Source organism: Spea bombifrons, chromosome 4, assembly GCF_027358695.1.
Source record: "Spea bombifrons isolate aSpeBom1 chromosome 4, aSpeBom1.2.pri, whole genome shotgun sequence".
In the NCBI taxonomy this organism is placed as follows: Eukaryota; Metazoa; Chordata; class Amphibia; order Anura; family Pelobatidae; genus Spea; species Spea bombifrons.
Window position 1 is genome coordinate 13291241 of NC_071090.1, and position 13713 is coordinate 13304953.

A 13713-nucleotide genomic window follows, 5' to 3' on the forward strand; every position below is an offset into this window, starting at 1 on the left:
AATAGCTTTAGTGTGAAACATATTCTGTGTTTCAAGGTAACATTTTCCTGCAACAGCTAATACAAAATAGAGACATAATCTCTATATAATGATATCTTCTTTAGTTGCATGTATCTCAGGACTCATTTATTTTATATTTAAATTATATTAAACACATGTCACATATATTACCATATCATCAAGGCATTCAGCAACACTGAAAACTGCTCCAGCGGCCCCATCTCATTGTTTCCTTGACTGACAACAATCGAAGCCTTCAGCAACATCGAAAACCCACCCCAGGACGCACTGTGACCAATCCTGAGGGCATCCACAAGCAAGATGGTGGCTGTTCAAAACTCTCCTGAGAACTCGGAGCTTGTTTAATACAAGCGCAGCTTACTAATCACTAGACTTGCAATTGTGTTTTCGTGTTGAATTATACTGTTTAGTCCATTCTTTCCGAATAAGGAACCAACGAATGTAACATTGGATGGAAGAAACGAAAAACGATTGTTCGCAATACGAACATCTTCATTAATTTGCTCCATCGAGGCAGCCACCATTTTAAGTACACGGAGAGGAAGAGAATCTCACCAATCTGCATGTACTGAGAGGAGGGACATTGAGTGAGCTGATCTTCATTTATCCAATCGGCTCACCCCTGTCAAATCATACTGAGTGCTTGTCTAATGGCTGTGCTGCATCTTTCAAGAAAAAAAAGCAGACTAGTAATGAAAAGAGCCCATAGAAGAGAAGAGCAGGCAGAGGATCTGTTCATTCACTGTGACTGCTTTATGTTAAACTGCTGTGCTGCATCTCAGCATTTTAGTCTTCTATGTGACACTGGTAAGCCTCAGCCTGCCATTTCTCACAGTTTTGATTTAATTAACAACATTAAGTTAATTAATTGAGTTAATTAATGTTATTAAGATAATTTAATCGGTCCACTACTATCCTTAACCCTATAAGACTAAGCTAATTTTGACCCTCTTTCTTCCACCCATTGGCCTTCAATTCCCTATTCAACTTCTATGCGATTATCTCTTGTTTCCATGAAAACTGGACGAATTAATGGAATTCTGGAAAAAAAATGTTGGATGAATTTCGTCCAAACCGAAGATGGACGAATATCATTGAATACAAAGAAAATTTTTCCGCTGCAAACGGAAATGAAAACAAACATGAATTTTTCACCAGGGCCCAAGTCTACTAATCATAATGTGATTGGTAAAATAAATGTAAAAATAGAAAGAAAAAAATACAAATAGTTAAAAAAAAAAGTTATAAAATGTAATGAGGGGAACTTCCAGTTCCAGCAAAATGTAAAAATGCCCCAAATAATATTTTTTTTTTACTTTTTTTTGAGCAAATTAGCGCTGTATCTTTAAAATAATTCTGTCATGGAAAAAGTTTAAATATTAGCATTTGAAATGCCCATAGAGTGTCTACTTTTAAAAATGTATGGTTTGATGAGGTAAATGGTAATTCTTACCTGGGAATTCTCTTTCCCTGTCCATTTCCACAGATGGAGAGATGGCTCCGCCTCCAGGTAGGGCAGGAAACCCTATAAAAAGTGGACCTCCCCCTTCCCCCCCAGTGTGTCAGAATCTTCTAGCTTTATCTTCCTTACCTCCTTCCCTACCTCTCTGGGGTCTGCCTCTTGGGTAAGGTTTATCACGAAAGGACTGGGAATCCTGTCTTGTGTACGTGGATCTGTAGTTATCCCTGTCTCTCGCTGGACGGAAGTAGTTGGATCTAAAACGGGGCGGACCTCTCCCTTGAGGCAACCAATATTTGTCCCCCCGTAGTGGATTCCAGGATAGAGTCGAGTTCACTCCCGAAGAGTTGGTTTCCCTGAAGGCGTATGCTGCAGAGCATGTGTCTTGAAGCTTTATCTGCAACCCACAATTTCAGCCAAAGTGCTTTTCTAGAGACAGTGGACAATGCCGTGGCCTTAGCAGATGCACGCACAGATTTAATGGCAGCATCTGAAATAAAATCAACAGCCAAGCAAGTGTCAGACAAGTTCCTGGTGACCTGTTTTGTCCCAGGTATAGAGGTGAGGTCTTCTAAAGCCTGTTGAACCCGGAGCTTAATAGCACGGGAGGTAGAGACAGTGGCAATTGATGGACATTTTCAGCCCTCTTTTCCATCGGGTACTTGAAATGTGACGCATCTTCCAATGGAATGGCCATCTTCTTAGTAGCATTGGCTACTGCGTCTACTGCGTCTCCTGGTCTACTACCAGGAGTCTAGGTTTCTTATCGAACAGGAACAGCTTCTTTATTCTGTTTGATATAAGAAATCTTCTGTCTGGATGCTTCAATTGCTCTGAGGTGATAGCTGATAGGGAATTATGAATAGGAAAGGTCTTTGGTTTCTTGGAATGACCCTGAAATGGATCCAGTTTTGTTTCTGGTACATCATCCTGCAGGTTTAAGGTTGATCTGACCGCTGAGATGAGCTTCCCGGTCCTCATCCAAAGATGGAGAGAAATTGGCTTGGAAATCAATTACCGTGTATGAATCCGGGTATACATCTGGAACACCTGTGAGAAAGGTAGTGTCACTCTATGGCTGGGTTCCGGATGGGGAATGGCCGCATGAGAGGTGTTGGCCATAGCTCTTAACACTGGTGCAGGAGTTGCACAACTTAGCCGGGGAATCATGTAGAGTCTTTTTGCAGGAAGAGCAGGCTGTATATTTAGCTTTCCCGGGAGGGGAATTCTCTGCAGGATTTTTATCAGACATAGCTGAAACAAATAAACATAGGGAGCTGAGTGTTTAAAAGCACTTATCTTGAAAATCCTGGCATATACTTGAGAAAAGACAACACAATGCCTCAGGCACTAACAGGTACAGCAGAAATCCACAGGATGCAACAAGCCATAAAGTAGCAGCAAAAAAAGGAAATATCTTACCCATCTTGTCTCTGCTGCAGCCTGCTGCTGTGGTTCCCTGGATCCACCCAAGGACCTCTGCCAGGAACTCAAACAATGGATACCCCCATGGGGCTCCAAAGAAAATAAAAAAGAAGGGAGCATAACTAACATGCCTCCTACCTGAGTAGGGCAGGAAACAACACTGGGGAGGAAGGGGTGGTCCACTTTTTTTATAGGGTTTCCTGCCCTACCTTGTAGGCGGAGCCATCTCTCCATCTGTGCCACATGGAATGGCAAGGAAAATTTAATTGGCCAAGTTCAAAGATTTCCCAAGTAGGGCATGGGCGCAGACTGACCAGATGTCAAAATCCCCCAAAAATGTGCACCTCTCAGGTGTGGCCTTTTAGCTCCCAAACAGCCCTATACACCTATTCATAAGTGATATCACTGTACTCAGAAGATATTACTGAACACATAATAGAGTGTTGCTTGGCAATGACACATACTCGGAACTGTAACTGTCATACCTAAACACTACAGCAATAGTTGACAAAGCGCGGCAGTAGAATTAGTGCATGGTAAGTGTTAAAATACCAGCATTTGAAATATCCTGGAGTGCCTAGTTTAAAAAAATATATGGTTTCATGGGGTAAGCCGAATTTAGTGACTTCAAAGATGTCCGAAATAGGACATGGAGGAAGGATGAACAGATGTCAAAATTCCAAGCTGGAAACCTGAATTGCCCATGCCCCAAATGTGGCCATGTAACTCCAAGCAACCTGACAAACCTATCCATGAGTGGTATCAATGCACTCATGAGATATTGCTTAATACATATTAGGGTGTTGTTTGGTATATACCAGGGGCTGTAAATACATACCTAAAGTAGGTAATACCTAAACACACACAAAATTACTACCACAAACGTTGCCATATGCTGGTGGTATAATTGGTGCTAGAGTTAAAATTCTAGTATACTGGTATTTGAAATACCATGGGGTATGTAAAAATATATGGTTTCATGTTATAGGACATGAAGGGGGGGTAACCACATGTCAAAATTCCAATTTGAAAAACCGAATTGTTCCACACCAAAATGTGGTCTTTTAGCCCCCAGACAACACATAAAAACCTATGCATGGGTGGCATCACTGTACTTAAGAGATGCTGCTTAACACATATTGGGGTGTTTAGCAGTGGCACATACACGGAGCTGTTAATTTATACCTAAAGTAGAATGTGTGTTAAAAAGAAACACACAAAAAAATACTACCACAAGCTTTGGCAAAGTCAAAGGGGGTTTAGTTTTTAAACCTATATGGTTTAATGGGGTAAATTGAACTGACCAACTTCCAAGATGTATCAAATCGGACATGGGGGCAGAATGACTGGATTTGAAAAAAAATGTTTTGAAATAGCAATTTGCTACTTAAACTTCCAAAAAAAAGAAAAAACACTGGGTAAACTAACTATTAGAATCTATTTTCTGTTGCTGTTCTAGTTTCATTAGCTTTTATAGGTGAGTAAAAGATTTTTCAAATAAAATGAATTTCATATTTTTTTTAATAGTAAATTAATGTTAAAACATTGTCACAAAGGGTAAATAAAGAACAACTATGCCCTTAATTGGTTAGCCTTATTATAGTATTGTATATCATTTACAACATTTACACACATACTTAATTTACTCCACACAAACTTCCTCTAACACAACCTATATCACACAAAGACACCGTGTTTACGCCTGCCATAGCAGCCCTAGTTGAAGAATTTAGTTTGGTTTATGAAGTGGTGAGATAATTATATTTAACACCTCGGTAGGGGCCCTGAATAGCATGCAGATTGTCCATCCACAGTTTTCACCTAAAGCTTTATCACTATTGCCAAAGAATACTTGGGTTAAGATATCCAGTATTAGAGCTGCCAATGCATAGCATACTTGACATTTGCTTATCATTAAAGTGTGAAATGCATTAGGTGCATTTGTACAAAATATGAAAATCTAGGAAGAGTCTGTGAAGACATATAAAGAGTAGTAATAATGATAAAGGGAAAGAATAAAGTAAAAAAGAAAAGGAAACATAATTGCAAAATCAACCCGCTGACTCCTAAGAACAAATTTTAATCACCCCTTTACCTGCCTCCGTATTCAGCACAGCAAAAGCTCCAGAGCACCTTTCCTTCTACCCATTAGAATTCGTGGATCGAATGTCCCAGGCTTCACCTACCTCATTGGCCAACTGTTACCAGGCCTGTCCTATATGCACACACGTCATTAATCTACAGGATAGTATTGCAAAAAGTTTAAAGAACACGACTTTAAACAGCAATACTGTTATCAATCTGCAAATTAGGCAGGAATTAAATAATTGTGCATAGCGAATTTGCCAACAATTTTATATTCTTTGCACATAAAAACACATTTACATATTTTGGTTGTCCTTGAAGAAATGCTCACTGCTACTTTGACAAAAGGGGATTATTAATATATCCACTATCATAGTATCACTTTGGCATTGACTCGAGCCATTGAACTTGAGGAAATATTTTGCTTAAGCACATTTCTCTGTGCTTTAATCCTTTATCTGTAAATGGTCAGTTAATCAGACTATTTACATTTACTTGACGTTGATTTGTTGCCAAATGCTGTGTGATTACTTCTTGTTTTATTGTTTAACATACTACGATTCCACTTTATTACTATACGGATTGTAGATGTTCTTTGCTTTATGTTCCGAAGACACTTTACATTAGCAGAGTTAGTTAATTAGATTTTAACAACAGAGCACTGAATCTTAAATGCCATATTAATCTGTGTACTGTATATTACAGCAGAATGTACTTTGTTAAGATAGCATATACTTCTGTGCATACAGAAAAGAAAAGGTGTCAAAACTTGCTAAGGTACTGCTAAGCGAGCAGAAAGTTTCTTCTGCTTGAAATAATATTATTTGATTTGTTTTTAAATACTACTAAAAGTGTGCGTGTATTATAGTGCTTATGTGCTAACTTTTCTGTCGTTTGTTTAGCATTACAAGATGAGGCCTGACTCCAGAATGTCTTAACCTTACAGTACTTAGTTTGTCAGAGTTTTGTGAAAGGCATTGTGTAGCTGTGGATATCATTTCTCAGTTTTAAAGATGACACCACGTTAGTACAGCTGTTCATGTTTATACCTGCTATATATTACAATCTTAGTGCATTTGCAGCTCATTCACTATAATAAATATGACCCAGGTCTTCATCACCATTAGCCTTTGAATTAGAGGCAGGTGAAGTGTTGCGCAAATTGTATTACATACCATCCATTTATAGTTGTGGTGTGGGACATCTTGTTTTGAAAATACTGATCCATGAAGAGTTTCCTTTTTTCCTTTCATTCTTTACTTCACTTTTTTAGTGGGAAATGTTGTGTGGCTGCCAGGACACACAGAACACTCTGAAATATTGCTATTACACTAATAAGAACAAAATGCCCCAAAAATCAGACAGCCTATCCAAAGTATAAAACGTATTACTTCCTGCTAGATAACATTAAACCCCAGCTGAGATTTGAAAATAAGAATTTCTGAAGTATAATCTAGTGCCTTCACTCCCGGTCTGCTAGCTCCCTGCATTAAAATGTTTCTAATTACTCAAACCCTTACCTAGACCTTCACAAAATGCAAGCTTAGAACTTTAGTGTTTTGTCTGACACCTTCTGAAACAAAGTTTTATGTTAAGATGAAGAAATATCGACGTGTCCATTAACTTTGCAGGGTGACAGCAAGAAAATGGAGGATGCCAGCACATATTTATCTCATCCATCTACCCGTCAACAAATAGACACAAAGGGATCAACATTCAGCAGAAGCAGCAGCAGTTCGGGAGGGCTATCTGTTAGTTCACGTGATGCGTTCTCCATTTCTACACTTGTTTGTTCAACTAAATTAACTCAGAATGGTGAGTTATTTAGAACTATGCGATATCACAGATTCTACTCTTTTTTCTTAAAAACACTTCCCTGTGCTTTAAACATCATCTGTGTATTCTGTATCTGGAAATTTTTGAAAAATATGTTTACTCTAAACTGAAATTGGTGAGTTTAGGAGATGATTAAAGATATATGATTAGTTAGCAGGCAGTTATGAGTACTATATAAACAGGGCAAGGGTACTTTTTTGTAACACTAACTTTGTTTATTCTGTACTGAACAACATTTACAAGCACAAACAAATCCTTTTTTATTATAGATATATCTGATTAACAGCAATTGGCTTACAAAAGTTAGGTTTACCAGATCCACAATATGTCATGTTATTAACAATAACCACAATATGTCATGTTATTAACAATATATATATATATATATATATATATATATATATATATTGTACAGTATTTAAAATCATAAAGTAAATTCTAGCTACCCAGTGGAGCCTTCACTGGCCTATACTTTGCTGGCCCAGACAGACTGCTTAAATAGCCACTAACTTATTCCTGCCAGATCCATCTAAGCCAGAGTCTCGCAAACATCCTCCAGACAACACAACAGCTCAACAAATCAGTTGCAGGCTGGCATTGATATCCAGTGTGTTTGAAGTGTAAGGGTGTAAAATGAGAGTGGTTTATTGACATTTCTGTTAAAATAAAAGGAGTAAATAATACCCTAGTGGTAATTTTTCAACGTATCTTATCATGATCGCTTTTTACGTGACTTTGTGAACCAGTAGATAGATGTTTATGTAACATGGATGTTTAGAAAAAGGAAAGAGGAATTTTATTTCTAGCATTTAATGTCTATACACATGTTCTGTTGTTTATAAACATATGTTATAATTCCTTTCCTAGTGGGATTGCTTGGACTTTTGAAGTGGCGTATGAAACCTGAACTTCTTCAGGAAAACCTTGAAAAGCTAAAAATTGTGGATGGAGAAGAAGTTGTAAAAGTGTGTACTAGACATTGAATTTGAAACATGGATTATTATGGAAAATAAGAGCTATCTAATCTGCCATTTTTTTTATCTGTTTAAAGACCTGAAATGTGTTATTTCCTCTCTCTTGTGGTATCTTCTATACTATACTGTAGTGGGAGCCAGGTCAACCAGAAGGTCCCTGGTTGTTGTTGCTACCTTCCTCCTAGTGTAAGATGGCTACAAGAGGTTATCTGCTTCAATTCTATGAGGAAAATCTCCCAAATCTCCCAATGTACCACTAGTAATGACACAACACTCCAGACAGAACACACCATCTAGGAACCAAAACAACACAGACACTTTATTGGGGAGAAAAATATTGGGTTTTTAAGAGCAACAGAACAATGGTAACTCTCGGTAAACACACAGAAACACAGATCAAATCCCTGTTATCTCTGGCCAATGGCCCGTCGAGCATGGAACCTTGGAAGGGGAGACACAGGAACCAATCAGGGCTTCCAATTAGGTAGGGAGTGGAAGGAATGACCAACCAGAATGGTCCCTACAAATTGATAGATTAGTCCTGCAAGTCTCCATATCTGAACTGTGTGTGTATTTATATATAATTTGTAGATTTGATGCTTTCCTAGTGTTAATGCATATACATTTATTTTTAGTTTCTCCAAGACACTTTGGATGCACTCTTTAACATCATGATGGAACATTCCCATTCAAGCAAGTATGACATTCTTGTTTTTGATGCACTGGTAAGGATACCTCTTCTTCTATTATGAACATTAATGAAAACCAATTCGATTTATGTTCTTAGAACTACTAGTAATGTTTATAGCTGTCATTGATTAAATGTATCAGTAGCAATACATATACAGTATCTCACAAAAGTGAGTACACCCCTCACATTTTTGTAAATATTTTATTCTATCTTTTCATGTGACAACACTGAAGAAATGACACTCTGATACAATGTAAAGTAGTGAATGTACAGCCTGTGTAAATTTGTAACAGTGTAAATGTGCTGTCCCCTCAACTGTAACTCAACACACAGCCTATAATGTAGCTCCCCAGTGCCGGCAGCACTCATGCAGGCCCAGACCATGACACTCCCACCATCGTGCTTGACTGTAGGCAAGACACATTTGTGTTTGTACTCCTCACCTGGTTGCCGCCACACATGCTTGACACTATCTGAACCAAATAAGTTTATCTTGGTCTCAACGAACCACAGGACATGGTTCCAGTAATCAATGTCCTTAGTCTGCTTGTCTTCAGCAAACTGTTTGAGGGCTTTCTTGTGCATCATCTTTAGAAGAGGCTTCCTTCTGGGAGAGCCATGCAGACCAATTTGATGCAGTGTGCGGCCTATGGTCTGAGCGCTGACAGACTGACCCCCCACCCCTTCAACCTCTGCAGCAGTGCTGGCAGCACTCATACTTCTATTTCCCAAAGACAACCTCTGGATATGACGCTGAGCATGTGCACTTAACTTCTTTGGTCAACCATGGCGAGGCCTGTTCTGAGTGGAACCTGTCCTGTGAAACCACTGTATGGTCTTGCCCACTGTGCTGCAGCTCAGTTTCAGGGTCTTCTTATAGCCTAGGCCATCTTTATGTAGAGCAACAATTCTTTTTTTCAGATCCTCAGAGAGGTGCCATGTTGAGGTGCCATGTTGAACTTCCAGTGACCACTATCAAAGTGTATGAGAGCGAAAACACCAAATTTAACACACCTGCTCCCAATTCACACCTGAGACCTTGTAACACTAATGAGTCACATGACACCGGGGAGGGGAAATGGCTAATTGGGCCCAATTTAGACACTTCCACTTAGGGGTGTACTCACTTTTGTTACCAAGCTTCAGACATAATGGCTGTGTGTTGAGTTATTTTGAGGGGACAGCAAGTTTACACTGTTATACAGGCTGTACACTCACTACTTTACATTGTATCAGAGTGTCATTTCTTCAGTGTTGTCACATGAAAAGATATAATAAAATATTTACAAAAATGTGAGGGGTGTACTCACTTTTGTTAGATACTGTATCTATATCTATATGTGTATAGCCATGCATACACCATATGGACAAAAATATTGGGACACCTGACCATTAAACCAACAGGAACTTTTATTACATTGCATTAAAATTACATTTTACATTTTACATAATAAGGCATTATTATGTAGTTGTTCCTTCCTTGCAGCTACAACAGCTTCCACTCTTCTAGGAATGCTTTCCACAAGAATTTGGAGTGTTTATGTGGGAATTTTTTCCCCATAAACCCAGTAGATCATTTGTGTGGTCATACACTGTTGTTGGACGAGAATGCCAAAAGTGTTTGATGGGGTTGAGGTCAGGGGTCTTCACGGGCCAGTCAAGTTCTTCCACACCAAACTCATCCAACCATGAGTATGCTGAAGGGTACATGGAAATGAGGACCAACTACATGTCTATGTATTTAGAATTAGAGTTCCTGTTGAAGTAATGGTCAGGTGTCCCAATACTTTTGTCCATGTAGTGTATATCTATATATCGCTATATGTATTTTGATAAAAGATTTGTAGTCCTGTGAATGTGCCAATTCCTGCATTAAATATACGCTATATACGAACACACAAGCAAAAATAATAATAAAATAATGTATTATTATTGATTGTTTTTGTTGCATTGCTGGCATAGTTCCTGAATGAGAGCTGTGAGCATTTTATATCATTTTTATTTATATATTTTGCACTGAATATGCCCATGTTATTTATTTTCCCTTCACCACAGTTTCTTTCTCATCCCTAACATTATTATGATTTCCATCAACCAGTGTCACTACTGTCAACCTCATTCAAGTTGTGTTACCAACTTTTCTTTTAAATTGTATTTTCTATCTAATTGTACCATGTTGTCCTTCCATTTTTCTTTGTCACTTTCCATCCCATTGATAATAAACGGATTTCTTTATTCTGTTCTATGCCAATACTCTTCCGTTCCAGTACCCTCTGAATAACTCCTCATTCATCACTGAACTATTGTCTTATCCATTCTCCTCTGTGTCATTAACATTCCATTAGTTTCTGCATAATTATTGCTGGCATTCATGTTCATGCCATTACAACTATTCTCTGGTTGAAATAACTGCCTATGCTTTTGAAGGATATCACAACTGACCCAAAACAGTCTTCAGAGAAGTAGACAGAGTTGCCATGTGTAGAGGTGACATTACTATAAAGAAGGTTTACTCTACTTATTGCTTTGTCCAAAGTATGAAAAGGGAAGAGGTTCATCTGCATTTAACACTGAAATATATTTTGTGCAAAAACAAATTTATTTCTTCATATCATAGCATTGGTGGCAGGCAAAAATAATGTCACACATTGAGCTTTCTATTCATACAATGATGAGATTGTCAGGAGATAACACACCAGAGCGCATGTAAACCTTTGCTTTGAACCAGTTTATATTTATTGAAAACTGTTTTGAAATAGTGGAATTATAATTTAAACAAGGACATTTCTAAGTGACCCCAAACTTTTGAACAGTAATATACTGTATATGCATTGTACTTAAAGGGGCACTCCAGCTACCAAATGCAAGTTAATGCATGAGAGAGCTGTGCCCCCTTTAAATGGTATCAATGCAAACATGGAAAATATATGCCTTAGTACAAAGAATTAGTTAGGCCCCATTTGGAACCTGCAGTTTTATTTTGGGTACTAGTTCACAGGAAATATGTGACTGAATTAAAGCTCAAAATGAATGAAGGAATGGGCAATTTCAGCTATGAAAACTATTTAGCTAAACTGGATTTAGAAATGAGGCTTCTAAGGCGTGACCACATTTGAGGTCCATTTGAGGCCTTTACAGAAGAAATAATATACTACAGACACAACAAGATGACACAAGGCCACTTATGGTTGGATAAGTTTTGTTTGCATCTCACACTGATAATGGCACTCTTCGCAGTAGGGGCTGTAAAACTTTGGAATTCACTGCTTTAAGGAGATGATGACTGCAGGAAGAATAAACTGGACTGCTTTTTGGCAAAATTGTTTATTTCTATATGCTGACACTTCTCTTTTCAGATATACATTATTGGCCTCATTGCAGACAGAAAGTTTCAACATTTTAACACTGTGCTAGAAGCATATATAAAGCAGCACTTCAGTGCTACACTGGCCTACAAGTAAGTATGGAATGTTCTGATGTTCAATGTGAAGAATCATTTGAGATGCAAAGTTCATACAAACCTTCATACACACATTTTCCAACACACTTATAACTATGTTATACAATATTATAAAAATATATTGGATTTAGAGAATTTGTAAAAATTAACCGCATTATTGTTTGTAACCATATTTATTTTATGTACATATATATATATATATATATGTACATTTTCAAAGATTTCTAGTTAATAAGATGAGGCGCTATAAGCGGATGCTAAATACTAATACTTTATTAGGGGGCAAATGTTATCCCTACTAGCATGCCCTGGCTCTATAGCCTACCCAACTCAGTATGTATCAGCGTAAAAAATAAGGCTGTAATATTTGGTACCAGTACTTAAATAATCCAACCTTGTGTGCAGTTTTCAATCAAAGTTTAGCACCCTCATTTTTTCATTATGTTTTTAATTTATTTGAGCCATCAGGCAGCATATGTACCTGGCAAACTGGACCTAGAGGTGTTCTGATGGCTCCCTATATAGATGATTTTTGTAGTATAATGGGGTTATCTTTACTTGGTGGAAGCCTTGCATTTCCACTTTAAATCTAAGGTCCTGTATGTTTTATCCTTGCCTATCTCCTCATGCACGATGGACACCTTGCTTCTACAGCATTGGGGACAATGGGTCATGTTATATATACTCAGTGGATAATAATATCTTCTTTGTCTACAGTGGATTCTTCTGCATCACCTTTAAAGCAACATTTTCTTTGAATAAATCTGTCCATTGGCAGATATGGGTATATGGATATAAAATGTTAAAGTTTTAATCCAGCTTGGTATATTCTATTTAGTAGTGCTTTCCATCACTAACATATTTTGAAACTATTTTCTTAACAGGAAACTAATGACTGTTTTGAAGAAATATTTAGATATTTCCAGCAGAGGAGAGCAGTGTGAGCCAATTCTTAGAACTTTGAAAGCATTGGAATATGTGTTCAAGTTCATTGTACGGTCGAGGACATTATTTTCACAGTAAGCATCTTTTCTTTCTTTTATTTTGAAGTAGCTTATAATTGATTAGTACTGCTATACCACTGAGACATAGTATCACTGCCGATGCACTTACAAAATGTATAGCACTCTAAATGATCAAACATCCAGCTCTGGGATGCTAATGTTTTACTGAAGAGCTTTTTTTTGTCACCAGTTTGTTATGAACTTAAGAAATAACATTATAAACAAATTCTGCAAAGATTAAACTTTTATCTATATGTGTTTTATTTTTGTAATGAAATTATGTGGTGTATATTGTGTAAAATATGTTTTTTTTTTTTTGCAGTGTAGCCTATATTATACCTGTCATAACTAATGTAAATTAAATTACGGTAGGGCAGCAAACAGTCCTGGCAGCAGCATATGCAGTGCTCAGCTTAGGCATTGTGGGTGTCCTCGTTTTCCATGAAAGTGACCTCCCAAACTTTTGAACAGCAGTGCATATATCGAGAGAGCCCCTTGTAACAGTGCTGCATCAGGGCCCAGCTGTTCTTGATCCACCCATGGTCAGTGGGACACCTGAGAATTAGTGTGTTTTAATATTCTAGTGACATTATAAATACATAGTTACAAATGTTCCTACATGATAATCAGTAGATTTAGTATTACCACCCTAATACACAGTAAGAAAACATACAATCACTCATATATACCTGTCAGAGTAGGGTTTAGAACCTGAGAACTTTGTGAGTCGTAGTGTATGTTTCTTTAACCTCATTCCC

The 13713-nt window shown here is 37.7% G+C and overlaps 1 protein-coding gene across 1 annotated transcript in view; it reads left to right on the forward strand.

Annotated features, from left to right (window-relative positions):
- The window catches only part of DOCK2 (dedicator of cytokinesis 2), a 247022-nt gene that overhangs the window by 57264 nt on the left and 176045 nt on the right, over window positions 1–13713 (forward strand). The window contains exons 18-22 of the mRNA XM_053465366.1: window positions 6622–6805; window positions 7694–7791; window positions 8436–8525; window positions 11848–11948; window positions 12836–12970. Coding sequence (XP_053321341.1) covers window positions 6622–6805; window positions 7694–7791; window positions 8436–8525; window positions 11848–11948; window positions 12836–12970 — 608 coding nt within the window. The remainder of the gene's footprint in view (window positions 1–6621; window positions 6806–7693; window positions 7792–8435; window positions 8526–11847; window positions 11949–12835; window positions 12971–13713) is intronic.